Source organism: Tachysurus vachellii, chromosome 16 (genome assembly GCF_030014155.1).
Source record: "Tachysurus vachellii isolate PV-2020 chromosome 16, HZAU_Pvac_v1, whole genome shotgun sequence".
NCBI lineage: Eukaryota > Metazoa > Chordata > Actinopteri > Siluriformes > Bagridae > Tachysurus > Tachysurus vachellii.
In genome coordinates this window covers 17,336,097-17,362,171 of record NC_083475.1, presented here as the reverse complement: position 1 = coordinate 17,362,171, position 26,075 = coordinate 17,336,097, and the positions used below count along the sequence as shown (strand labels likewise).

Here is a 26,075-nt window from a genome sequence, read left to right as displayed (position 1 = left end):
TATGTTGACCACGAGTGCAGAAGAGCATTAAAGGCTTTAACAGTACCTGGTGCACGCAGTCGAGGAACTGCAAGAACACTGGCGTGACGCCGCTGCTCTGGCTGGCCAGCGTCTGAGCGCCGCGGTGGCTGAAGCGATGGCCAAATGACAGCCACTCCTTCTCCACCAGCAGCCGGAAGCCATCGAACGTGCGGTAGTACGGATCTGACAGCAGCTGCACCAGAGACACCACCTACACAGAACAGAGCTCAGATTCTGCACTTATATCATGCTGAGACATTACAAACACAGCACCAGAGCTTTATCGGTACCTGAGTGGTGACGTCCCAACCGTCCTCCAAGCTGACCATGACAGATGAGCCGGTGTCCAGTAACTCCACCACCAGAACAGACACCTGCAGAAGCCTGTGAAGCTACAATATGAACACATTTTCAATCACTGAGATTGATCGAGTGCTTGGAGGAGAAAATCTTAAATTTTCTAGAACATAAGATCTGACAAATAGAAATCACCATCATATATTTCATGCCCTACTTCTAGAACACCAAAATAAACTCCATAAGGTCAGGAATTTAAACGTGTGAAAGTGTGTTGTACCAGATTCATCCACTCAGACTCCTCTAAGCAGCGGTGGAAGGACATGTTGGGTTCAGAGGAAGGACCAGAAGGAACGCAGGCCTTCATCAGCTTCTTAAAACTGTTCTTCACCTGCCGGATATCGAACACCTCGATGGGTACCACCTCCCACTGCTGGAACGAGTCCTGCTTTCCTCCCTGCACACACACACACACACACACACACACAAACAAGCTCAAAGTTTGCTTACAACAGAGAATCGTATACAAATATTGATTAGAGAATTTTCAACAGTCTCGGTACAGGAAAAGATCAGGATCCAATTTCCTTTTCTAGTTCTTTTCTAGAATTTCTAGCAAGCATTTCCACCTGCAGAAAAGCCACGTAACTGTACGTTTCATTTCTGCAAATGCTGCAAATTTCATTTTGTATCTCGTATCATTTTAATTAGAGATAGATAGATAGAGATATAGAGATATAGTAAAATATAGATCAATTTTATATAATGATGAACAGGCAATTGTGATTTGAAAATGTTATATCAGCAGATCAGGCAGAAATATACTTAGGGATAATTAAGGACACTTATGCCCCTTTTCCACCGAGGCAGTTTGAGTGCTGGTTCGGAGCCTAATTTAGAACCAGTTCTTTCTTTTTCGACAGCCAAAGCACCGGCTCTGAACCAGGAAAAGTGGTTCTTAAGTAGCACCAAAACGTTGCTGGTCTAGACTTAAGAACCGCTTGTGTCAGGGGCTGTGGGCGGGGCTACTGTTAGCGCATTTGATAATGTATCTTAAGTATACTAATGTTTAATACACTTTTACTTTACCGCGATATGATACATTATCAGCACACATGATAGTAGTTAGCTACATGCTAAGGCTAACTATTTTCTGTGTTAATGATAAAATAACGTTATGTACTTTATCGATTACAACCTCCGTTTATACAGATTACATGGAGCTGCACGTACACGTTGGATTCGCCGCGTTTGGATGTTAATGTAGGTTCACAAAGCCATGAGCATTAACAGTAAAGCAACATCCACCATTGTTAATGTTGTGTTCGTGTTTGCCGCTGCTGCGCTATCGTTGCTGTGTAACGTGACACGTATACAGTGACGTCAGACTCGGCTCTGTGACGGCTCTCTAGCCGATGGAAAGGCAAACCGGTTCTTAGAAGGTTCGCCAGTGGAACCAACTTTGAACCAGCACCAGTGCTCGCTCTGAACCAGCACCCAGTTCTTTTTGGTGGAAAAGGGGGGTATTAGAAGCCACAAAACTTCAATAGTGACTTCAGAGGGACTTCACACGTTTTAGCCTACAACGTGGAGGAACAGACAATAAGGCACGCTAAAAGGTTCCATGTTATCTCTGTGTAGAGTTTTCACAGTACCTTTAGCTGGTTCTTGTCCCCGATGATGTAGAGATACGCTCTTTGCTGGCGAAGGAAGTGCGGCTCAGTGGGACCTCCGTTTACCTGAGAGGAATCCTTCCCTGCTGCCAGCCGGTTCCCCACTTCAGGATTATAGCCAGAGAGACGTCCGCTGCCACGGATACTGCCCCACTTCCCTAAATCACACACACACACACACACACACACACACAAAAGCGACATGCATCTTACTTCACCGGCTGGGACGTGCAGGCTGTGCTGACGTAGAGATCTGTGCGGACGACAGAATCGAGCGCATTCCTACATTCGCATGTCGGCTGCGATTTAACGCCTCGTTGAAAGCAAATCATAGCGTATCGATTCAATCAATCACAAACAGAATGTCAGACAACATGAGCGCTGCCAGAATTTCAGAACACAGTGCGTGACGTGCAGAAAGAGATGCCAGGCTAGACGGACAAGACAGAGATGAAGACTGGACACAAGGGTCAGAGTGAACGGTTAGCCCAGGGAAAAGGACAGCGATGCTGGCTGGGTGCCAGCTCACACACGCTGACATCACTGTTAAAAAACCTGATTGGTTAGATTGGAGAGAGGGGGGTGTTGTGGGGGTCAGGCTGTACTGTACTGTACCTCGGGGTGAGCTGTGGGCCTTGACTGAAACCTTAGGCTGAGAGAGGGAGATGACCTTTGCCCTCTTACCCAGCGCTAGGGCCGGAGAATAAAGAGATAGCCATTATTGTCGGCACATGTTCCATCACAGCTACAGCTACCACTGCCACTACTACGCTAAATTCCGCTAAACTAACCCACAAATGATACCACAGTGCTGCTGAATTCCTAATTGCTTAGGTGTTGATTACTCATTTGAAGAGCAGCTGGAAATTCAGACAGAGCTGCGGCTAATGCAAATGACTTACAGTAACATGCTTATTCTTGCATACATGTGTTAGCATTTTCATAGCAACAGCTCGTCTATGGTGGTTGAATGGCAGAAAGATTATGTAGCGATCTTAAAATTAAACATTATAAATATATTGATAAATGTAGAATTTATGAATAAAAAATCCCTTACACGCACTCACTCATGCACCCTCGCACTCACTCACGGACCCTCGCACTCACTCACGCACCCTCGCACTCACTCACGCCCCCTCGCTCGCACTCACGCACCCTCGCTCGCACTCACGCACCCTCGCTCGCACTCACGCACCCTCGCTCGCACTCACGCACCCTCGCTCGCACTCACGCACCCTCGCTCGCACCCTCGCTCGCACCCTCGCTCGCACCCTCGCTCGCACCCTCGCTCGCACTCACTCACGGACCCTCGCACTCACTCACGGACCCTCGCACTCACTCACGCACCCTCGCTCGCACTCACGCACCCTCGCTCGCACTCACGCACCCTCGCTCGCACTCACGCACCCTCGCTCGCACTCACGCACCCTCGCTCGCACTCACGCACCCTCGCTCGCACTCACGCACCCTCGCTCGCACTCACGCACCCTCGCACTCACTCACGCACCCTCGCACTCACTCACGCACCCTCGCTCGCACCCTCGCTCGCACCCTCGCTCGCACTCACTCACGCACCCTCGCTCGCACTCACGCACCCTCGCACTCACTCACGCACCCTCGCTCGCACTCACGCACCCTCGCTCGCACCCTCGCTCGCACTCACTCACGCACCCTCGCACTCACTCACGCACCCTCGCACTCACTCACGGACCCTCGCACTCACTCACGCACCCTCGCACTCACTCACGCCCCCTCGCTCGCACTCACGCACCCTCGCTCGCACTCACGCACCCTCGCTCGCACTCACTCACGCACCCTCGCTCGCACTCACTCACGCACCCTCGCTCGCACTCACTCACGCACCCTCGCACTCACTCACGCACCCTCGCACTCACTCACGCACCCTCGCTCGCACTCACGCACCCTCGCTCGCACTCACGCACCCTCGCTCGCACTCACGCACCCTCGCTCGCACTCACGCACCCTCGCTCGCACTCACGCACCCTCGCTCGCACTCACGCACCCTCGCTCGCACTCACGCACCCTCGCACTCACTCACGCACCCTCGCACTCACTCACGCACCCTCGCACTCACTCACGCATTCACGCACCCTCGCACTCACCCACGCACGCACCCTCGCACTCACCCACGCACGCACCCTCGCACTCACCCACGCACGCACCCTCGCACTCGCACTCACCCTCGCACTCACCCTCGCACTCACGCACCCTCGCACTCACTCACGCACCCTCGCACTCACTCACGGACCCTCGCACTCACTCACGGACCCTCGCACTCACTCACGCACCCTCGCACTCACTCACGCACCCTCGCACTCACTCACGCACCCTCGCACTCACTCACGCACCCTCGCACTCACTCACGCACCCTCGCACTCACTCACGCACCCTCGCACTCACTCACGCACCCTCGCACTCACTCACGCACCCTCGCACTCACTCACGCACCCTCGCACTCACACACAGCTCCATTACCTCCTCGACTGAAGGTTCCAGGCAGATCCTCTTTAGTGCCCATAACTTGCTTCATAAGAGCTCCGATTTTCGGCTGTCTCAGTTTGTCAGACGAGTCTAAAACACAAACTTGCACCAGTCAGATTTGTCATAATCTCACAATCCAGATCGCTAGCTTGGGTAACAGTAATGTTTTGTCATTGAATGTAGCCAAGAATCTTCTTCATCATAGAGAGTGTGTGTTCTGACCTGAGGTGCTCATGTGCATGGATGTGAAGCCGCTCAGTGTGTTTCTTCCACTGGCCTCGCTGTAGGAGGGCATGGAGTTGATGATGGCCTGCAGGTACTTCTCCTGCTCCAGACTGGTGGAGTCAGCCTGAGAGGGACCTGAAACACACACACACACACACACAGTCAATCATTTACACATTCTTCACTTCAAACCCTCATCCATCATCTACCTCAATTACGGTTGTGTTAAATATTCATTTTTTTTGTATCAATACAATGTAGCTACAGCATTTCAGGGACAAATCCAGTATACATTAATAATGCCTAGTTCTGTTGATTAGAGAAAGGAGGAAGGAGTCTCCAGTGTCAGTGTACCAGAGACAGACATGAGACTGCACAGTACACTGGAGCACTGACTTGCCCTGTGACTGGATAATAATTGGGTGGATTTGTCTATCCCTGAGGATGTTCCTAGGCTTCTGTGTAAAGTTTTGGGATGTTTAGTGAAAGTGCTGACCTGCACTGGGGGCGTTGGGCGATTTAAAGAACCCCACGACTCCCTTGGCGTGCAGACCGGCCGAGCGCAGGAGCACGGCTTTAGTGCGCGAGTTCCTCCAGCACACCACGGGAAAGCGGTTCTGTCTGTAGCAGCGAGAGATGCGGTGGAGTGTGTTATCAGGAATGCTCTGAGGTACGATCAGCAGGCCCGGATAACTGACAAACACACACACACACACACATATAAGGATTATCTCAAACAAGAGCAGCTGATAAACAATTGGAGAACAAAAGCAAGCAGAGATTTTATCACATTGTTATAGAAACCAGTGCCTACAAGAGTAGACAGTGTGTAAACCCTGATTACAGGACTGACGTGTAGTTGTCTCTGTCATTCTCCCCGGGCCTCACCTCCTACAGTTGGTGTACATGCGATTGACAGTGGAGATGCGGAAAGGCTCATTCTTCGAACGGGTCAAGCTGTTACTGAGCGTGCCCAGACCCAGCCGTTGATAGTCACGACAACAAGCACGCTCCACTACGTTGCTCATGGTCTGGCGGTCAGACGAGCGGATGGTGGAGGAAAGTGTGAGTGAGCTCTGCTCCAGCTCCTCGGACACTGAACAAACAAAAAACAGTCACAAGAGAAACCAATCACAGAGAAGATGTGACAGGAGGTGTATGAGGAGTGTGAGGATTATGAGGAGTATGAGGATTATGAGGAGTGTGAGGTGTGTAAGGAGTATGAGGAGTGTGAGGTGTGTAAGGAGTATGAGGAGTGTGAGGTGTGTAAGGAGTGTGAGGATTATGAGGAGTATGAGGATTATGAGGAGTGTGAGGTGTGTAAGGAGTGTGAGGTATGTAAGGAGTGTGAGGAGTGCGAGGTGTGTAAGGAGTATGAGGAGTATGAGGAGTGTGAGGTGTGTAAGGAGTATGAGGAGTGTGAGGTGTGTAAGGAGTATGAGGAGTGTGAGGTGTGTAAGGAGTGTGAGGATTATGAGGAGTATGAGGATTATGAGGAGTGTGAGGTGTGTAAGGAGTGTGAGGATTATGAGGAGTGTGAGGTATGTAAGGAGTGTGAGGAGTGTGAGGATTATGAGGAGTATGAGGATTATGAGGAGTGTGAGGTATGTAAGGAGTGTGAGGTGTGTAAGGAGTATGAGGAGTGTGAGGTGTGTAAGGAGTATGAGGAGTGTGAGGTGTGTAAGGAGTATGAGGAGTATGAGGAGTGTGAGGTGTGTAAGGAGTGTGAGGATTATGAGGAGTATGAGGATTATGAGGAGTGTGAGGTGTGTAAGGAGTGTGAGGTATGTAAGGAGTGTGAGGAGTGCGAGGTGTGTAAGGAGTATGAGGAGTATGAGGAGTGTGAGGTGTGTAAGGAGTATGAGGAGTGTGAGGTGTGTAAGGAGTATGAGGAGTGTGAGGTGTGTAAGGAGTGTGAGGATTATGAGGAGTATGAGGATTATGAGGAGTGTGAGGTGTGTAAGGAGTGTGAGGTGTGTAAGGAGTATGAGGAGTATGAGGAGTGTGAGGTGTGTAAGGAGTGTGAGGATTATGAGGAGTGTGAGGTGTGTAAGGAGTGTGAGGATTATGAGGAGTGTGAGGTATGTAAGGAGTGTGAGGAGTGTGAGGTATGTAAGGAGTGTGAGGATTATGAGGAGTATGAGGATTATGAGGAGTGTGAGGTATGTAAGGAGTGTGAGGTGTGTAAGGAGTATGAGGAGTGTGAGGTGTGTAAGGAGTATGAGGAGTATGAGGAGTGTGAGGTGTGTAAGGAGTGTGAGGATTATGAGGAGTATGAGGATTATGAGGAGTGTGAGGTGTGTAAGGAGTGTGAGGATTATGAGGAGTGTGAGGTGTGTAAGGAGTGTGAGGATTATGAGGAGTGTGAGGTGTGTGTGAGGATTATGAGGATTATGAGGAGTGTGAGGTGTGTGTTATACCCGAGATCTCATCTTCATCCATTTCAGACTGCAGGCTGCTCCGTTGCTCCCAGGTTGGAGGAGTGTACTTCTTCCGGGTCACGTATTGTCGTCCGATGGTTTTCTTGGCGCTCTTCACCAGGTTTTTAGAGAGGGTCCTGCAACAATGTTAAAAATGATTGAGTCAAACTGAAGAAACAGCTCTGCAGAGTCAAAGCTAGTTTTGTTTCATTTATTTATGTTTGTTTTGTCTGTTTCTTTGTTTATTTATTTATTTCTGGTGGCTCACATCCAAAAAGGTCTTCCTACGAATAAAGAACAATTATTTGATTCATTTCTTCAATTTTTATAACCAACTGGTGAAAATTTCTAACCATAAACAATCCAGAGACTCAGTGGAGCCTGGTTAGGAAGAAAGAGCTGCTTTTTCTCACTTAAAGAAAGAGAACAGACAGATCAGGTACACTACAGGGGTGGGGGTGGGGGGTGGCGGAGCAGGTCGCTGCTTATTCTCTGGCAGAAAAGACGAAACAGGTTGATGTCTAGCTGTGTGTCAGAAGCGAGATACGACTGTTAGGAACGTTTACGGTGTTAAATTATTCATCACGTGCTGTTTGCTTTCTCTAACGTCTCAGTGCCGAGTTGGAGTGAACACACACACAGCATGACCTCAAAGTTGTGTGTGTATAATCAGAGAGCGAAGGCTCTGACCTGGGAGACGTGTTAGTGATAAGGACGGACAGTGGAGTCCAGCACAGTGACTTAAACACTAAACATCCTGTTTCACAAGTTTCTTGTAGAATTAAATAAAAGTCTCCTAACACAAAAGTTCACCATATAAACTACTATGCAGCATACAAGGCCCGAGAATAAGCTGTTACTATAGAAACGTTCATTTATCCTTTTATTAACTGTATTCATGTCATATATATGTTCTATTTTCTTTTATTACATCTATGATTGTGTTACAAATAAAGTGTGAATTTATTAATAAAAACACGTGAACTGAATTAAATATGATCGACGCATGTGTTTCTGAGGGTGTGCAAACTTTTGCAGACAACCCATTTTTATGAAATTTATTTTCTAAATTATAAATGTATTATTTATAATCTGACGCGTGTGTGTGTACCAAATGTTAGCGTTAATGACAGCAGAGAAGTGAGACACCCACTTTAAAGACTGGTTCTTGTCCTTGGTCTTTTGCTCCACCACCATCTTGGACGACTGACCCACGGTGAAGGCGAATGTGCCGTGCACGTGTTGGGGGTAGCGCAGTTTGTGTACGTGCTTCCGGAAAACTTCAGCCAGGTCTGATACCTCTTCATCGAATGCCACCTTCATCAGCTGTAGGAGAGAGAGAGAGAGAGAGAGAGAGAGAGAGAGAGAGAGAGAGAGAGAGAGAGAGAGAGAGAGAGAGAAAAGGAGAGAGAAAAAAAAGAGTGTGAGAGAGAGAGAGAAAAAGAGAGAGAGCGTGAGTGTGACAAAGAGAGAGAGAGAGAAAGAGAGAGAGAAAAGGAGAGAGAAAAAAAGAGTGTGAGAGAGAGAGAGAAAAAGAGAGAGTGAGAGAGAAAGAGAGAGAGAAAAGGAGAGAGAAAAAAGAGTGAGAGAGAGAAAAAGAGAGAGAGAGTGAGTGAGACAAAGAGAGAGAGAGAGAGTGAGTGTGACAAAGAGAGAGTGAGAGTGAGTGTGACAAAGAGAGAGCGAGAGAGAGAGATAGAGAGAAACAGAGAGAGAGAGAGAGAGAGAGAGAGAGAGAGAGAGAGAGAGAGAGAGAGAGAGAGAGAGGACAAAATGAGTGAGTGAAGTGTACACATATGGAGAGAAAGTGTAAAGTCTTTGCTCTACCTGGAAGGTACAGGAGCGCAGCTGCATGCCCTCCTGCATGAACGGGTCCATGGGCAAATTATTTGAGCCTAACTTCTTCTCCTTAATGAGGGAGGCGATGGGGAAGGAGCGAGTCACTACCTGCTCTGCAACTGAACCCACACACACACACACACACACACACACACACACACGTGTGAGGAACTTAGATCTAATAAATGTAACTATAACTGTATACAAAGCATGAGGTTATGTTTGTTAATTAATAACTGTAATAAATATTGCTCTCAAATGGAGTATTATGTGTTTGCTGCGTTTGGAAGTCTGTATCAGAAATGCTCTCCTACCCAGAGGATCATTGGGTGTGCCTTTGAAGATGATTCTGTAGGTGGTGAGGAAGATGGCGCCCTCAGCAGGCAGGAGGGGCGGACCTCCCATCACACCTGTGGCTTCGTCTCGGCCGTCTGACAGGAGATGCACACGCATGCCGTCCATCACAAACTCCTCACCCGCTAACAGAGCTGGCCTCAGGAGCTTGGGCTAGAAAGAGCACAAGAGAATAAGAGAATAATTTTTCCATTTGAATTGTTCAGTAATACATGATTTTATACATACATTTTATCTTTGGTCAACGATGTAGCATTAGATATTAAAAAAATATATACACTGATCAGGCATAACATTATGTCCACCTTCCTAATATTGTATTGCTCCTCCTTTTGCTGCCAAAACAGCACTGACCCGTCGAGACACGGACTCCACTGGACCCTGAAGGTGAGCTGTGGTATCTGGCACCAAGTTGTTAGCAGCAGATCCCTCAGATGCTCGGTTGGACTGAGATCTGGGGAATTTGGAGGCCAAGTCGTTGCTGTTCTCCTCAAACCGTTCATGAGCCATTTTTGCTTTATGGCCGGGCGCATTATCCTGCTGAAAGAGCTTACAGCCACCAGGGAATACTGTTTCTATGAAAACGTGTACATGGTCTGCAACATTCAAGAGTCAAGAAGCTTTTATTGTCATTTCAACCATATATAGCTGTTGCAGTACGTAGTGAAATGAGACAAGGTTTCTCCAGGATCATGGTGAATCTGGGAGGGAGGCGTCTGGGAGGGAGGCATCGCTATCACAAGCAGGTGTAGGTGGGTAGGTGGGTGGGCGCTTAGGTAGGTGATATGTGTCAAAGTAACATCCACATGGATGGAAGGACCCAAGGTTTCCCTGCAGAACAATGGCCAAACGATCACATTGCCTCTGCCCGGCTTGCCTTCTTTCTATAGTTGACTGACTCCAGTTGAGTGACGCACAAACGCCCGGCCATCCACGTGATGTAAAAGAAAACGTGATTGAGCAATTCGAGCTACAACAGCTCATCTGTTGGACCGTACCACACAGGCCAGCCTTCACTCCCCACGTGCATCAGTGAGCCTGTTGCCGGTTCACCGCTGCTCCTTCCTTGGACCACATCTGATAGATACTGCCCTCTGCAGACCGGGAACATTCTACAAGAGCTGCAGTTTTGAAGATGCTCTGACCCAGTCATCTTAGCCATCACAACTTGGCCCTTGTTAAACTTGCTCAAATCCTTTTTCATGCTTCTAACACATCAACCTTGAGGACAAAATATTCACTTGCTCCCTAATACTAATATATCCCACCCACTAACAGGTGGTGTGATGAAGAGATAATCAGTGTTATTCACTCCACCTGTCAGTGGTCATAATGTTATGTCTGATTGGTGTATATTTGAATAAATCATTAATTACTCAGGCATGTTAAACACAACGACTTCTTTAAAACAGACATGCTGGTGCACACACACACACACACACACACCTCAAACATTTAGTCACATGAATCAGAAAAGAACAGAAATAAACACACACACACACACACACACACACACACACACATCACTCAGGTCTAGTATCCTTCTGAGGAAACCTTCCCACCTTCTCAAGCTACAAGGAAGTTTCACTTGTGTGTTGCTGCGAGAATCAGAACATCCCTAAAGAACGTAATACAATAAACAGACTCAGGGGATGTAGTGGCTTAGTGGATAAACTCTGAACTGCACCTTTTGTTTTAACAACATTTGCTGCTAACAGTGTAGGTAACGATATCATCTGTACGGCTGTTAACTAAAGTGCAGCTTGTTTTACTGTCTTTGCTGCACAAATAAAGCTAAAAGGAAACAAAATCCGGCTTTTCTTTGCTTTGTAAAAGATGTTTTGAAACAGTTAGATAGTTAAATAGAGGAATTAGATGAATAGTGCGAATTATGAAGTACTTTATCGAGGAAATGCCTTGTCCATAAAATGTTCAGAAAATCTTGAGCTTATACCTAAACCAATACACAATATACTGCTTGTAGTATCTGGAAAGATGAGACGTAACTGAATAATCACAGCCAGGGTTGAGTAAAGTCTTCTGGAGGAAGGTGGATTCCAGCCGCATTCCACTTCCTTATACACAAGGATTAGTGTTTTTTTTTTTTTTTTTTTTAAATCACTGAGTTGCAGAAGATTGTTATGTTCATTCCAGCAGTGTGTGAGAGTGAGCGAAGGATGAAAGGTTGTTGAAACCCAGCATGCACCACTCACTGTGTCGTCACACACACATACCTGCTGTGGCACTCTGACTCTGTGGTGGTGGGGTTGCTATAGGTGGGTGTGGACGTGGGCGTGGGCGTGGGCGGAGGTGGGCCTGCCTGGGATACTAGCATGTCTGTGGCATCCAGCCCAATGTAAAATATTGAGTTGGTTACCTTTTGGATAGGAGGCAGCCTCTTGCTCTCTCTGTGAACCGCATCCAACGTCTCAATGTGCATCTGAACAATGTCTGTGCAGAAAAAACCCAGAGAGAACAAGGCAAAGTTACAAACAAACTTCTAACGGATATGATGGCTGCTGACGCATCTGAGCGTGCAAAGATGAAATGGCTTGTACTCGTGGTTACATACTGTAGAAAAATGACTGATTCAGCTTAAAAATGTAAAAATAAATAAATACAAATAACTTGCACAATAAATAACTAAATAAACCAAAAAAAACCCAAAACAATTGTATACTATTTGTGAGAGAAAATATAAATCTGCGCCAAAACCTTTCTCCATAAGAAACTATAATAATAATAATAATAATAATAATAATAATAATAATAAAGGACAACAAATTTCCTGCAGGTTTTTTATGGAGGTTTTATAAAGAGCAGAAGTGAGAAGCTGTGGGATTGGCTAAAGCCGTGCCGTCTCTTCTCTACCTGGGATCATGATGTGAAGGGCCTTTAGGTGTTCGTTGGTCACTCCACTTTCATTGCACACTTTATCCACAAAGCGGTTGATGAAGCGCACCACTGAATTGGCCACGTCTGAGCTCTCGGCGTCCTCGAAGCCGCTCTCTGTATCGTAGCTCCCGGCCATACTGCCAGCGATGCTACACACACACACACACACACACAAAAGAGACATGTCAGCATGACTGGTCCAGTGTTCAAGTGATAAAGGTGTGGTTTTGTGTGTGTTATGATTAAGATTTTGAGTCCACGTGAGACATTCGTGTGTATGTGTGTGTCACGCGTCTCTTTCCAGTAATTCTGAGCTGGCAGTGTCTGTATTTGTTTTGGTGTGTCTGAAGATTTAAAACTGTGTGCTTGCAAGCCATCGAGAATATCATTAAGTCATATAGAGTGTGATGAAGGAGCCTCATATCTCAAACTAAATAAAGACTAAAACACTTACAGAAAAAATAAATCAATGACTTGGTGGTGCGATGAGCGCAAACACTAAGCTCAGTTACTGTCACCAACCTGAAACTGATTATTTTTCTGTAAGAGTATTTTTTTCCTGTAAAGTGTTATTTTCTTGTAACTACACATTTATGATGATACTGATTATAACTGTTCTGCATCATTCAGCATGTGGTTCATTTCTCTGCTGCTGCAGAGGTCGCACCTGTTGGTGACAAAGCTGTTACTGACGCTCTCCACCTCGGCCAAGCCGGTGGTGCGCAGGAGCCGGTTCTTGCTGGTGTCGAGCGGCAGCAGCAGGTAGCTCATGCGGCTGGCGTAGTGAATGGCCTGGCTGAACACGGTGCTCTCCTCCTTCTGAACACGCTCCTGCTGACTCTCTTTACTCAGCGTGGGCCACAGGCGCGTCTGCTCTGACGCCAACTCCAGAGCGCTGATCTGCTCCGGCCTGCTGCCACCATCATCATCCTTGCATACGCAGAGAGAAAGAGAGAGGGAAAGAGAAAAAGTTAGATATCCTATAAAGTTATTGAAGCCATTAACACAAGTAAAGTGATTAACACACTCAGCATGTTTGTTCTGGACTCAATACGAGAGTGATTGTTTCTGACTCATTGTTTTTTTTGTTTTTTTTTAAAATCAAACCCTGGTGCATATCTGCTATTTTACTCACCAGCTACCTGCTGGTGCATATCTGCTATTTTATATATATATATATATATCGTCGCTGTCGGGCGGAATCCTCGTATCTCCAAAACCGTTATTTTTCAGGAAATTAAAAAAAACGCCGTACCTTGTCTGCAGTGCACAGGGTTTAGTCCGCGTTGCAGTGGATTGTCTAAATTCCTGTCCTCAGACGAGCACCAGAACTAGCGGGGGGTCAAGATTTTTTTTCTTTGAGCCCAGTGTTTTGAAGACATTTAGATCAGAAGACGTGTTGATTCGTTGCGACTCTTATTGAGGAGAAATATGCCGCGAAGCTCTCCCGCGGAGTGAGGAAGAGGTGGACAGTTGAAGTGTCCAATGGAGTTATGAGATTTGCGCTCAAGCTATTTTCAAGACTTTAGATTGGTTAATAACTTGTAAAAATAACAGACCCACGTGGGGACTGACCAATAGCATCGATATGTGAAAAAATATGAAATTGACCAAATTTGGACATACGAGGTTTCCGCCCGACAGCGTCGATATGCATTCTTGTAAATTGGGTTCAACTGCTTTAACTGTTTTCTTCTGCCTATATCTGAATAAGACACCTCACCTCTTTCTCATGCTATACTTGTGCTGTGGAAACCGATGACATCACCAGTTAAAACACACATGCAGGTTACTTTACTTCCTGAACAAGTGCAGACTCGAGTACGAGCTGCGTTCACGTTTGTTGTTCTTGAGCCACCGAACTCACCCCAACTCCTACAGCTATTCTCAAGTTCAGTACTTTTACATAACTAATTTGTCTTTCAAACCCTGTTGATTTTCTGACTAAACTACTCACTATTATATCGAATTAATGTGTATCTGTAAAGTGCAGCTCCGGTTCCTCTTAGAAAGATAATATAGAAATGCAAAGTGGTTTTATTATTATTTACATATGTCTATATTTGAAATGATTTGTTATGGGTTTGTTTATTATGCAGATCATTTTATGAGGTTTTTTAGCTGAAAGTGTGCTCTTACAGGACCGGCTGTGGTTTGGGCTTCTGTCTCCAGATACAGAGCTCTGATATGATTCTGTACGTCGCTGTAAAACATGGCCTCCCAAAACTGCATGTTGGTCCACACCAAGTGCTCCTGCACACAGCTGTAGGCGAACTGAGTGATGCCTCCTCCAAGTTTCTGTAACACACACACACACACACACACACAAGTAGAAACAGATGCTTGAAAAGTTACAGACAGAGCAAAGCTGCTGACTCAGTTGTAGAGACCAGGATGTAAGGATGGGGGTTTTGGGGTGAATAAACTGTGGTTTCTGTTATGCCTAAAAAAAAGTAGCTAATACTGGCCTGAACACACACACGTACACACACACACACACACTTACAGAACGTGTTCTCAAACAGTTAAGTTACAGGGCTGGAGAGCTTTTGGTGACTTGCTCAGATTGACACCATAACAGCCACGTGCACACTTTTCTTAAAGGGACAGAGACAGTTAATGCTGTGAGACTCCAAAAATCCACAGACACACGATGAGAACTGCTGTACTAGAGGAAGGACTGCACTGCAATGGATTCAGGAGGAAGGAGAAAAGAAAAAGAAAAAAAGAGAAAAGAAAAGGAAAGTAAGAAAGAAAGAAAGAAAGAACCAAAAGGAATGAAAAAAATCTCTCTCTCTCTCTCTCTCTCATATATATATACACACACACACACACACACACACACACACACACACATACATACATATATATATGTGTGTGTGTGTGTGTGTGTGTGTATGTATATATAAAGAAGGAAGGAAAAAAGAAAGAAAGAAAGAGGACGAGATGGAGGAAGAATTAGAAAAAAAGAAAGAGTTAAAGGTGAGAGAAAAGAAGAGACGGTGAGGAAACAAAAAGGAGGGAGGAGGAAAAAAGAGAAGGCTAGAGAAAGAAAGAAAGAGATAGATCAAGTAGTAAAGGAATGAAGAAAGTTAGGAAAGAAAAGGGCATCGGAATAAAAAGAAAAAAGGATGAAGGATCAAAGGAAATACTGGGGTATCAATGTAAGGAAGAAATCCAAGACTTGATATAATAAGCAGTGGTCATTATTAAATGGTAGAATCTTGTTTTCTGATGAGGTTTTTTTAGTCACTTCATCACTAGCTCACAGTAACACTATGTTCTGAATCACATCACAGCAGGATTGTGACTTCATCCTGTGGAGGATAGCAGGAGGTGACGATCTGTCTGACTGCTGCTTAGTCGTGAAGTCACAGGTCTGAACTGAGATTCCTGAAGAAGACCTGAGTCTGAGACGTGAGGTTGTGTTGTGTCATGGAGTGAGAAACATACCCGGCAGAAAGCAGTGACCAGAGGCAGGAGAGCTGCTGCAATGCCATGTTCATCCATGTGAGAGCAGTCCTGCTCACACACACACACACACACACACACACACACACACACACACACCGTTAGATCTGATTCATTAATTAAGTGTCACTCAGACATGTCTAGATAACAGACAGCCTGAGGTTTTATATCTAACTGGATTATATTTAGTACCTGCAGTGTGCAGTTCATCATGCGCACAATGTAGTCGAACTGCTGGTCATCCAGCACAGCTCTGTTCTGGAGCACATGCTGGTTCAGCTCCTGAGTCAAACACAGGCGAGCTGCACGTCCTTTCAATGCCCGCAACACTGCAGGCATCAACTACACACACACAGAATATGTCAGAAAGGACTGAAAAGTCTCACTCAAGCTGTTAAGATATAAACTTCCAGCATGTACCTTCTTGGCTTCCAGCAGCTTGTTGTCGAATATGTACGTGATGCAGTTCCTGACTACCTCCAGTCTTCGGGCACTGTTTACTAGTACACTTCCGTTTCTGTCGGCGATATCAGCTGAGGACAGGACGAGAGGAGAACAGAACAATTTAACAATTTATTTTTGCATCCCAAATGACACACTATGCACATATACTATTCTTTTTAAACTCTATAATCTAGTGTATAGATATTAGAAGGGTCATATCAGCTCAAATGGAACACTAAGGGGTTTTTTTTACTAACTGAAAGTATAAGCCGTCTTTTTCTCAGTCTGTGGCAAACGACAATTTCTGCTTACTACTCGCTCATTTGATTTCTATCCAGATCCAGTTTTTCTCATCCCTTCCAGTTGTGACTTCCAACCTCCTCCCTTCAGTCACACCCTAAATCGCACTCTGTTTCTTGGCGCATGAGATGCGACCGCATTGAGAAAACTTCAGCTGTGTAATGCGCTAATGCTTTAAGCATAATTACACTGCAAATTCTGCTGTAGCGCCTACATTTATTCCTAACTTTATCGTACACATACATTAACGTATTGAAAAAAAAACAGGCCCCTGTTGACTATAAATAAATAACTAAACTTTAGTGACGCAGTGCTGCACACTGACTATGTGGACAGGTTGAGAACCTGGGAATGTGAAAAGGATGGTGTGAGGGAAGCCGGGGTTAGTTGGGGTGAGCCACGGTGAGTTGGGGTGAGTCAGAGTCAGTTGGGGTGAGTTTGGGGTGAGTCAGAGTCAGTTGGGGTGAGTTTAGGGTAAGCTGAGGTGAGTTTGGGGTGAGTCAGAGTCAGTTGGGGTGAGTTTAGGGTAAGCTGAGGTGAGTCAGAGTCAGTTGGGGTGAGTTTAGGGTAAGCTGAGGTGAGTTTGGGGTGAGTCAGAGTCAGTTGGGGTGAGTTTAGGGTGAGTCAGAGTCAGTTGAGGTGAGTTTAGGGTAAGCTGAGGTGAGTTTGGGGTGAGTCTGAATGAATTAGTGTAACACGGAGGCTTATCCGGTGCTCACACTTACCCAGTGGAGGTCCTGAGGGCACCATCTCCTTCAGCTCAGATTTGACCACAGGAGGAGCCGTTTTGAGCTTAGCAGCTGCGTGATCGATGAACAGCTGCACAGAGACCTCGTCCAGGTGTGGGAAGGGGGACCGGGAGACAGGAGGCTGACAATGAGGGCTTTCCACTGGCCGCTGGGTTTTGTGCATGGCTACAGCAGGATATGGGTTCTCCTGAGAGAGAGAGAGAGAGAGAGAGAGAGAGAGAGAGAGAAGAATATTGTAACATTCCATCGGAGAACAGGATAACAAAGCTTTATAGACGTGACAAAAGCTTAGGATGAAAATGAAGGTGTACGTTTTTGAAGAGCTGCTCGGCCAGCTCCTTGACATGGTTCCACACTTTGTGTATGTCGTTCTGCTCCTGGCGGATTCTCCCCACCTGGTTGGCAATGAGCTACACAAGGGCGAGGAAGAAGAAGGAAAAGAAGAAGGAGGTCAAAAACAAAAATCACGTCACCTCATTAAATCGTTCAGTCAGAAACTCACATCATCAAATAGATCTGTGGGTCTGTACGGCGAGCCGCGCTCTGACACGAACCGCGCAAACGCCATGCCGTCCAGCACCTTCATCAGGAAGTCATCCTCAGAGAGAGATCTCTGGCCTAGGAAGGCAGCCTGGGAGAAAGAAAAAACATCAGTAAAATAAAACTTACGCTGTAATAAGTGGCGGAGAAAGCGGACGCAGGAGTACCTTATGGAAGCGAATGACAGGCTCTGGGTGAATCCGGATGATATGTAGACACCAGCGATATCCCAGAAAGAGCTGTGCAAAGAGCCACAGGAACACGGCACGGATCTCTTTATCCTACAAGACAAGAAAGACAGTTTCTCTGTCAGTTACAACAAATGCAAAAACATCCTGGTTTACACATATGAGGCTGTTGAGCATCAAGCCGTGACATTAGAACACTGCTTCATTTCAACGCAAAAGTGCTGCGTAACATTCAGTACTAACCCCGCTTCTAAATTACAAGTGTGAAACGTTCCTCGACCTGGGGTTTAAAAGGAGGGTTTAGTACGACGATACATATCTCAGGATTCAGCTCGGTGTGAAAAACACACCTCCGAGAAGAAGTGTTTATTTTTCTCACGCATATATTACAGCACAGTGAAATCCTTTTCTTCATTTAGCCCAGATTAGGAGGTTGGGGTCAGAGCACAGGGTCAGCCATGATACAGCCCCTGTGGAGCAGAGAGGGTTAAGGGACTTGCTCAGGGGCCCAACAGTGGCAGCTTGGTGGTGCTGGTGGTCAATACCCCAGTGACTTAAAGGCTTGAGCCACCACTGTGTAGTCCAGTGCAGCTCAGTAGTGAAGAGATGTAGAAGTGTGTGTGTGTCAATCAGCAATCAAGCTCCCTAGATAAAGAATCAGTAAATAGTGTACACAAGGTAGAGCACAAATACGAACCCTGGATCTCTACACACAGGGACGATGATCACTAAACTGACTACACACTCACATAAACATCTCTGGCACTAATCAACAACAAGCCGGACTGAAATTTTTTAAAATTGTTCTTTAAAATAGATTCTGAAAAATATTTTGATTCGTTATGCATCCTTGCCAGAGAGAGAGAGAGAGCGAGTGACTGAGCGAGTGACTGAGCGAAAGATGTCATAATAGGTAGAGAGAGTGAGACATGGACACAGAGACAGAGAGAGAAACAGGGAGCATAGACAAGAGAAAGAGAGACACTGAGACAGAAAGTGAATGAGAGAGATATGGCATAAGAGTTAGAGACAGAGAGAGCAAGAAGAGGAGACAGATGGAGAGAGGATGACAGGCAATGAAAGTGAGAGAGATAGTATCTAATGTAGAGAGAGAAACACACGGGGGGGGGGGGGGGGAGTTAGATAGGGACTTTTATAGATACACTAAGATTGAGAGAAAGAAAGAGACAGAGAAAATGAAAGAGAGAGAAGCAGCAATAAGAAATCATGAGACCTTCAGTCCTTGAAATTCATCTTACCTGTATGTGTGTGTGTGTGGGTGTAGATAAAGAAGGAAGAGCCCAGCGAAGCAGATGAGGATGAAAGAGAGAGAGAGAGAGAGAGAGAGAGAGAGAGAGAGAGAGAGAGAGAGAGAGAGAGAGAGAGAGAGAGAGAGAGAGAGAGAGAGAGAGGGAGAGAGAGAGAGAGGGAGAGAGAGAGAGAGAGAGAGAGAGAGAGAGAGCACTTAAAATGGCCAGGCTCACTATTCAGTACCCTAAGTAGTGAACTAGGATGCTGATTAGGACGCAGCTGATGTGAGAAGCTGTACCTGAATCTTTGGAGGCGAAGGCTGTGTAGAAGAAGGAGGGAAGGCGTGATCTGCCACCGTCAGCTCCGGGTCTAACACCTATACAACAGAAACACATCAAATTAAAACACACATGCACGCACACACACACACACACGCACCAAATATAATGAAAATGACGTCTAATGGACATCATTACAACTTACAAAATCCCGAGACTTATGTAGTGTTCGTTAGGCTTGTGTGACACAATGATTCCCAACCATCTACACCACGTTACACTAACACAATATCGACATCCAGTTTAACATACAACAACAGAAAATGCTAGCAAAGGCTAGCCCTGCCGCTTCCTTCTATCCCACATACTCTGGAGAAGCAAACAATTTTCTGTCAAAGTAACAAGAGAGTTCGTTCATACGTATCAGTGTGAGTTCATTAATAAAATAACAGCGCACAAGAATACTGTTTACATGACATTTAGACATGGCAAGTGTCTGAAATGAAAAACTATAGGGAATTTGTAAGAAAGATGAAATTCTGGAGGCCGTTTCCATAGAAACAAAGGGAAACCGTGTGATTGATGTGTGTTGACTTTCTTCACAGCCCTTGTTCTGCTTTAGGATGAAGTTTTGAGGGTGTCAGTAATTTTAGAGCTGCTGTTCACTTGTAGACCATAGAAATGACTAAAGAGAGAGAGAGAAAGAGAGAGAGAGAGAAAGAAAGAGATAGAAATAGCAATACAGTGATTCCTGCCAGAGAGATTTACTGAGAGAGAAAACAGACCACTGTTCTGCTACACACACACACACACACACACACACAGGCACAGACACAAACATACAAACAGGCACAGACACACACAGTCACAGACACACACACACTCTCTCTCTCTCCCCTTCTCTATCCGTTTCACACACACACGCACGTACGCACGCGCGCACACACACACACTCTTATTCTAATCTCTAATGGCACTCAGCCCTTCTTTATATTCCTCCTTTCACTTTCTCTGACCACAGACAGGTCCAGACACAGTGCGTTTTCAGTAAAAGCTCCAATTACGGCACTTAACTGCCACATGAAAGCGGATCATTCCCTCCAAATGAGACCAAAGTCTATTCCCAACACCACAACACGTTCTGATTCACAAAGGAAAAACCCGCTTGCGTAAGCTAACTCGTTCACATCGGTGTCTTGACACTGTATATGCAAAACTGTTCAATCTTTTTACTGTAAACCTGCAGGGCTTTTAGACCTGACAATCAGAACCCATTCAATGCCACTGGTGATATTTCTGAGAAAGATGAAACACTGAAACATTTCTAAATATCCACAATGAACAATAGCTAGTTATTTACAATCCAAGCAGAAATAATCGTATGCTACGTTCACACATACAGCGTGTGGGCGTACATACATGTGGGCGTGTCCAGCGATGTGACTAAGCTGAACAAAGCTAAGTCTAATGCAAATGAAGGTAGAAGTAGAATGCACGTGATCCAACAAATCTCCATTCAGAATGTTTCATTTTAGCGGCAAAAAGAAAACTGATTTGAAATGCTAGCTGCTCCACCCACTGAAAAACGTTATTACCATGGCAACCACTAGTAGGACCGCCCACTAGCGACTGCCTAGCACAGTGACTGGCGACTCACGGCGTTAATCATTTTATGTGTGAACGCAGCTTTAATCTGGATGTAAAGTAAGACACTACACATGACAAGGAAAACCAATTGCTGATATTCTTACATATAGTTTTTAGTTTTGGACATTTTCTAAAAAAAAACGTTTATTACTTTATGCAAATGAGATGTTGCTTAATTTGCATACTAAATAACCAGAATTTTTTTATATATATATATATATATATATATATATATATATATATATATATATATATATATATATATATATATATATTTTAAGATGCACACAGAATACTGTGAAAACTGTATAATACTAAAACTGATAGTGGACGTTACGACACTACTATAAACTATAAAATCTCTTTCCAGTAAACTCTAAAAAGGAGGAAGTGCCGAATCACCTGCCGTGGGGTTTAATTGTTGTTGGCACGATGCCTCGACATGGAGATAAACATTACAAAAAAGCGTTTCTTCTTTCTGTGAAAGTCTAAGAATCGATACCAGGATCAAATAATTAAATGTGTATAAGTGTGTGTTACGTCTAGCAAATTTTAACTAATGCTTACAGAACAAACTCAAGGCCCGACAGCCGAGTACAAGCACACTGCCAAAACGAGTCCCCCGGCGTTAAGACCTAATCAATGTTTAAACATTGCTGCTCACCAAAACAAACCTTTTGTTACTTTTCTTATGAGAAACTATGAATAACAAATGAAATGCATGAACATGTAACTAGATCGTGTTGAGCTTGTGCTGCATCAGAGGGTCATTAGGATCATAAGGCATTGTTTTGCATGGTGTTGTTTGGAGCTGTGATACAGTGAGACAGCATGTGCTTTTTTAGACACTCTGAGTTTGTGTGTTAGAGAAGTGATGTTGTCAGGGGTGTGTTACCATGGAGAGGACCGTCTGTGTGTGCTGCAGAAGAGGCTCAGGCAGCAGAGATATGTGAACACACTCCGGGATGGTCACGGTGCCTCCGTCCAGATCTGCAATGATCACGTCCAACTGGACAAACCACACAGACACACACAGACACACAGACATACACAGACACACAGACATACACAGACACACACACAGACACACACAGACACAGACACACACAGACACACACAAACACACAGAGACACAAACACACAGACATACAGACATACACAGACATACACAGACATACACAGACATACACAGACATACACAGACACACACACATGCACACACAGACATACACACAGACACACATACACAAACACACAGAGACACACACAAACACACAGAGACACACAAACACACATACAGAGACACAAACACACAAGAGAAACAAACACACAGAGACACAAACAGACACACAGACAGACACACACAGACACACAGACAGACACACACAGACAATTAATAATTTGCCAAACACTATTTTCCAGAGTGATATACATGTTTTATCACAGTTTAAGGTTTAACCAAACATGCTTGGTGCTGACTATATGGTCACTACACATGTATTAGTGCTGATCAGACTAAGACCGCTACAGCACTAATTAATAAGGAAGTGAGTAGGTATATTAGACACATGGCAGGAGAAGCAGCGTCATACCAGCTCCTGAGTCTCTGAGCGAAAGAAAGAGTTGACTCCAATGATGAAGGGTGTGGGAGTGCTGAGGACTTCTAGGAGCTTCCCGGGGAGGATGGGGACATAGGTGAAGCTGAGGGGGAGAACAATGATTAGACTTTCATAATCACAAATTGTTTCATTATGACTTGGAAGTATCACAGAAGTGTCAATATATATTGTAAAACTGTGGACATTCCCAAACTACCAAAAAAACAGAAGGATATCTGATGCCAAGTGTTATGAATGTGGGAATTTTTTCCTGGCAAGCAAACGAAAGCTAAACTTTTACTTTGAGAAGTGACCCACAAATCTGTCCAAATCCAGAGCTAAGAAATTCCCGTACAGACTCACAAACACCCACACATACAGAGATTATATATAATCCCACCCAAACATGTGCAAATGAGGTATATATATATATATATATATATATATATATATATATATATATATATATATATATATATATATATATATATATGTGTGTGTGTATATATATATATATATACACACATATAAATATATATATATATATATATATATATATATATATATATATATATATATATATGTGTTGTCGCTGTCAGGCGGAATCCTCGTATCTCCAAAACCGTTATTTTTCAGGAAATTAAAAAAAGCTGTACCTTATCTGCAGTGCACAGGGTTTAGTTCGCATTGCAGTGGATTGTCTTGCGCTAAATTCCTGTCCTCAGACGAGCACCAGAACTAGCGGGGGTCAAGATTTTTTTTTCAGTGTTTTGAAGACATTTACCTCAGAAGACGTGTTGATTCGTTGCGACTCTTCTTGAGGAGAAATATGCCGCGAAGCTCTCCCGCGGAGTGAGGAAGAGGTGGATAGTTGAAGTGTCCAATGGAGTTATGAGATTTGCGCTCAAGCTATTTTCAAGACTTTAGATTGGTTAATAACTTGTAAAAATAACAGACCCACGTGGGGACTGACCAATAGCATCGATATGTGAAAAAAGTATGAAATTGACCAAATTTGGACATGCGAGGTTTCCGCCCGACAGCGACGAGATTATATATATATATATATATATATATATATATATATATATATATATATTTAGACAGACATATACACACACACATATACACTCATACACAAAAACACACACACCTGTATTTGAGAGGGAACATGATGGCCAGCAGAGCTCGGCAGGAGTCAGTGAGCCGCTGGTAGCTTTTCGACAGGAAGAGGATCTTGTGCTCCGTTAAAGCGGCACAGAAAAGATAGAGGACATTCACAATCCCTGCACATAGACAGAGAAACAACAAATGTGAAGGATGTTTAGTCAACAGAAACTGAATGAACCATGATTGTTTTCTCCGTCTGAAGCTCTGCCTTGTTCATACTTTAATTTAAAAATCGCGATCTCGATGGACGTAATAAAGAAACCGCTTGAGAAATATGATGTGATGTGACTGATTTGTTGTCCTGTTTCCAAAAGACGAGATTTGAATGGTAGTCCTACCACCTGCTGATAAACTGGTTCCTATGGCAACCAGCAGGAGGAACGCCTGCTGGCGACTTGTACAGCGTCCGTAGACTCACAACGATTAAATCACTGAATGTGTGAATGCAGTATATCTTTGTATGTATCACGTATCGTATAAATGTCTGTATGTGCTCGACTCAACTGTGAGTTTTTTTGTACAAGAAACAGTCTTAAATGTAAATGAATGCAGCTGAACTGTTATTCGTATTTACACCATTCTGTATATAAGTGTTGTGAGTGAAAATCAGCAGCAGAACTAACCATGTGGCACCAACATCCATGTCACCTTTTAAGTCACAGAGATCAGAATTTTTCTTCATGCTGATGTAGGATGTGAACGTTCATTGAAGCTTTTGCTGTGTATTTGCACGATTTTATTCATAGTGCTGCTACCACACGATCGGTCGAGTAGATAACTGCATGATGGTGTTGGTGTTCCTAATAAAGCCAAGCACCTCAATTACAGTACGGCACCATGGTTTAGTGTACACATGGATGTCTTTTTAAAAAGAACTGATAAATGATTAAATGTGCTCAGATCTTTCAGTGAGTGTGCTCAGTATAGCACTATTCCGGTCAACTGAAGAAGCCACAGAAACAAAGTCTGCTCTTTATATTAGTCATAACCTATTCAGCTTAGCTTAACGTTTTGCACGTATGTTTCTCTAAAGCAGGGGTGTTCAGAAAGGGCTGGTGTGGCTGCAAGTGTGCATTCCACCCAAGTAGAAACCATGCCAAAGTCTACTCAAAGTCAAGATCTACTGATTAAACATTGATTGAATCAGGCGTATGAGCTGCTTGAGTGGAATCTTTGCAGAAAGTATTGGATGCCCCTGATCTAAAGCATGCATGTCATTGCTTCACTCTTTAAAAAAGAAATCATCAGGAATTTAAGCAGTAAAGATGCAGTGCCTGATTATGATCACGGACTTATCGCATGTTTTGCTCTGTTTCACAATTCCTTACATCACTTTTGTGCATGCGGAATTCATGACGTGGGTGTAGACGATCTTACCGAGCTGCCTGAAAAGCTGGGCCACGCTGCTGCCGCTCACAGGAAGTGCGTCATTAATGGGGGTCTGGATCACCTGCCTGTCTCCAGCACCCAAGGTGATGGTCCTCTTCACGGACGAAGCCGGAGACAGATAACAGAACGAGAGAAATACAGCAAATGAGAAACATGCATCAGCATATGAGGTTTCACAGGTCTGTGACAGCACAGGTCCAAGAGCCCCAGGTTAGTGTGTGTGTGATTGTGTGAGCACAGTGGGGGTGATTAGCAGCTATGCTACACATTGCATGTCATGCCATTCATTGGTTATCATCAGCAATCTGTTTTGAAGCATGAAATACACAAGCAGCCTCATTTCTGGATTACCATCTTCAGCACAAAGCATGTCCATGCAAGATTAGTTTACATTCCAACAACACAGATTATTAAGCTTTCATTATTAAGCTTTAAAAGAAAAAAAACAAAACCCAGGAGTTTTACATAAAGGTAAATAATATTGCTATACAAAATAACTACACAGCACTGATGGTGCCAAAAGAAAACAAATAATATTCATATTTAATTAATTAAAGTGTATTGATATTATAATAGTCAAGTAATAAAGCTAAATGAATATATTGTTATTTATTTAATTCTTTTATTTCTTTATATCATGCTGTGGCCTCGATGTATGCCATGAAATAATTCAAACCGCAGATCTGTTCTGATCTGAATATTAAGTTGTTTACACTTCAGGAAATCTGCTCAAACTGAAACAGTCCCAGTACACACTTCAGAAAGCACCAGAAAGTTGACCAAGTTTCAGAACAGCAAGGCGTGACGTAAAAACCCAGGTTTGA

The 26,075-nt window shown here is 44.4% G+C and overlaps 1 protein-coding gene across 5 annotated transcripts in view; it reads right to left on the bottom strand.

The window, feature by feature from the left end:
* sbf1 (SET binding factor 1) overlaps positions 1 to 26,075 on the bottom strand; it is a 58,751-nt gene that overhangs the window by 5,912 nt on the left and 26,764 nt on the right. For 4 of the 5 annotated variants that reach the window (XM_060890075.1, XM_060890076.1, XM_060890077.1 and 1 more), the window contains 29 exons: positions 25,240 to 25,345; positions 23,846 to 23,978; positions 22,687 to 22,795; positions 21,990 to 22,103; positions 19,468 to 19,545; positions 17,898 to 18,011; positions 17,693 to 17,821; positions 17,502 to 17,600; positions 17,167 to 17,377; positions 16,118 to 16,230; positions 15,890 to 16,039; positions 15,680 to 15,748; positions 14,366 to 14,524; positions 12,894 to 13,156; positions 12,203 to 12,375; positions 11,709 to 11,782; positions 9,292 to 9,484; positions 8,966 to 9,096; positions 8,292 to 8,464; positions 7,139 to 7,275; positions 5,607 to 5,814; positions 5,215 to 5,411; positions 4,716 to 4,853; positions 4,488 to 4,583; positions 2,607 to 2,681; positions 1,974 to 2,149; positions 599 to 775; positions 312 to 413; positions 47 to 232 (listed from right to left, as the gene is read on the bottom strand). In XM_060890075.1, the coding sequence (XP_060746058.1) occupies positions 47 to 232; positions 312 to 413; positions 599 to 775; positions 1,974 to 2,149; positions 2,607 to 2,681; positions 4,488 to 4,583; positions 4,716 to 4,853; positions 5,215 to 5,411; positions 5,607 to 5,814; positions 7,139 to 7,275; positions 8,292 to 8,464; positions 8,966 to 9,096; positions 9,292 to 9,484; positions 11,709 to 11,782; positions 12,203 to 12,375; positions 12,894 to 13,156; positions 14,366 to 14,524; positions 15,680 to 15,748; positions 15,890 to 16,039; positions 16,118 to 16,230; positions 17,167 to 17,377; positions 17,502 to 17,600; positions 17,693 to 17,821; positions 17,898 to 18,011; positions 19,468 to 19,545; positions 21,990 to 22,103; positions 22,687 to 22,795; positions 23,846 to 23,978; positions 25,240 to 25,345 (4,083 nt within the window). The remainder of the gene's footprint in view (positions 1 to 46; positions 233 to 311; positions 414 to 598; positions 776 to 1,973; positions 2,150 to 2,606; positions 2,682 to 4,487; positions 4,584 to 4,715; positions 4,854 to 5,214; positions 5,412 to 5,606; positions 5,815 to 7,138; positions 7,276 to 8,291; positions 8,465 to 8,965; positions 9,097 to 9,291; positions 9,485 to 11,708; positions 11,783 to 12,202; positions 12,376 to 12,893; positions 13,157 to 14,365; positions 14,525 to 15,679; positions 15,749 to 15,889; positions 16,040 to 16,117; positions 16,231 to 17,166; positions 17,378 to 17,501; positions 17,601 to 17,692; positions 17,822 to 17,897; positions 18,012 to 19,467; positions 19,546 to 21,989; positions 22,104 to 22,686; positions 22,796 to 23,845; positions 23,979 to 25,239; positions 25,346 to 26,075) is intronic. The other variant, XM_060890078.1, reaches the window with a different exon arrangement.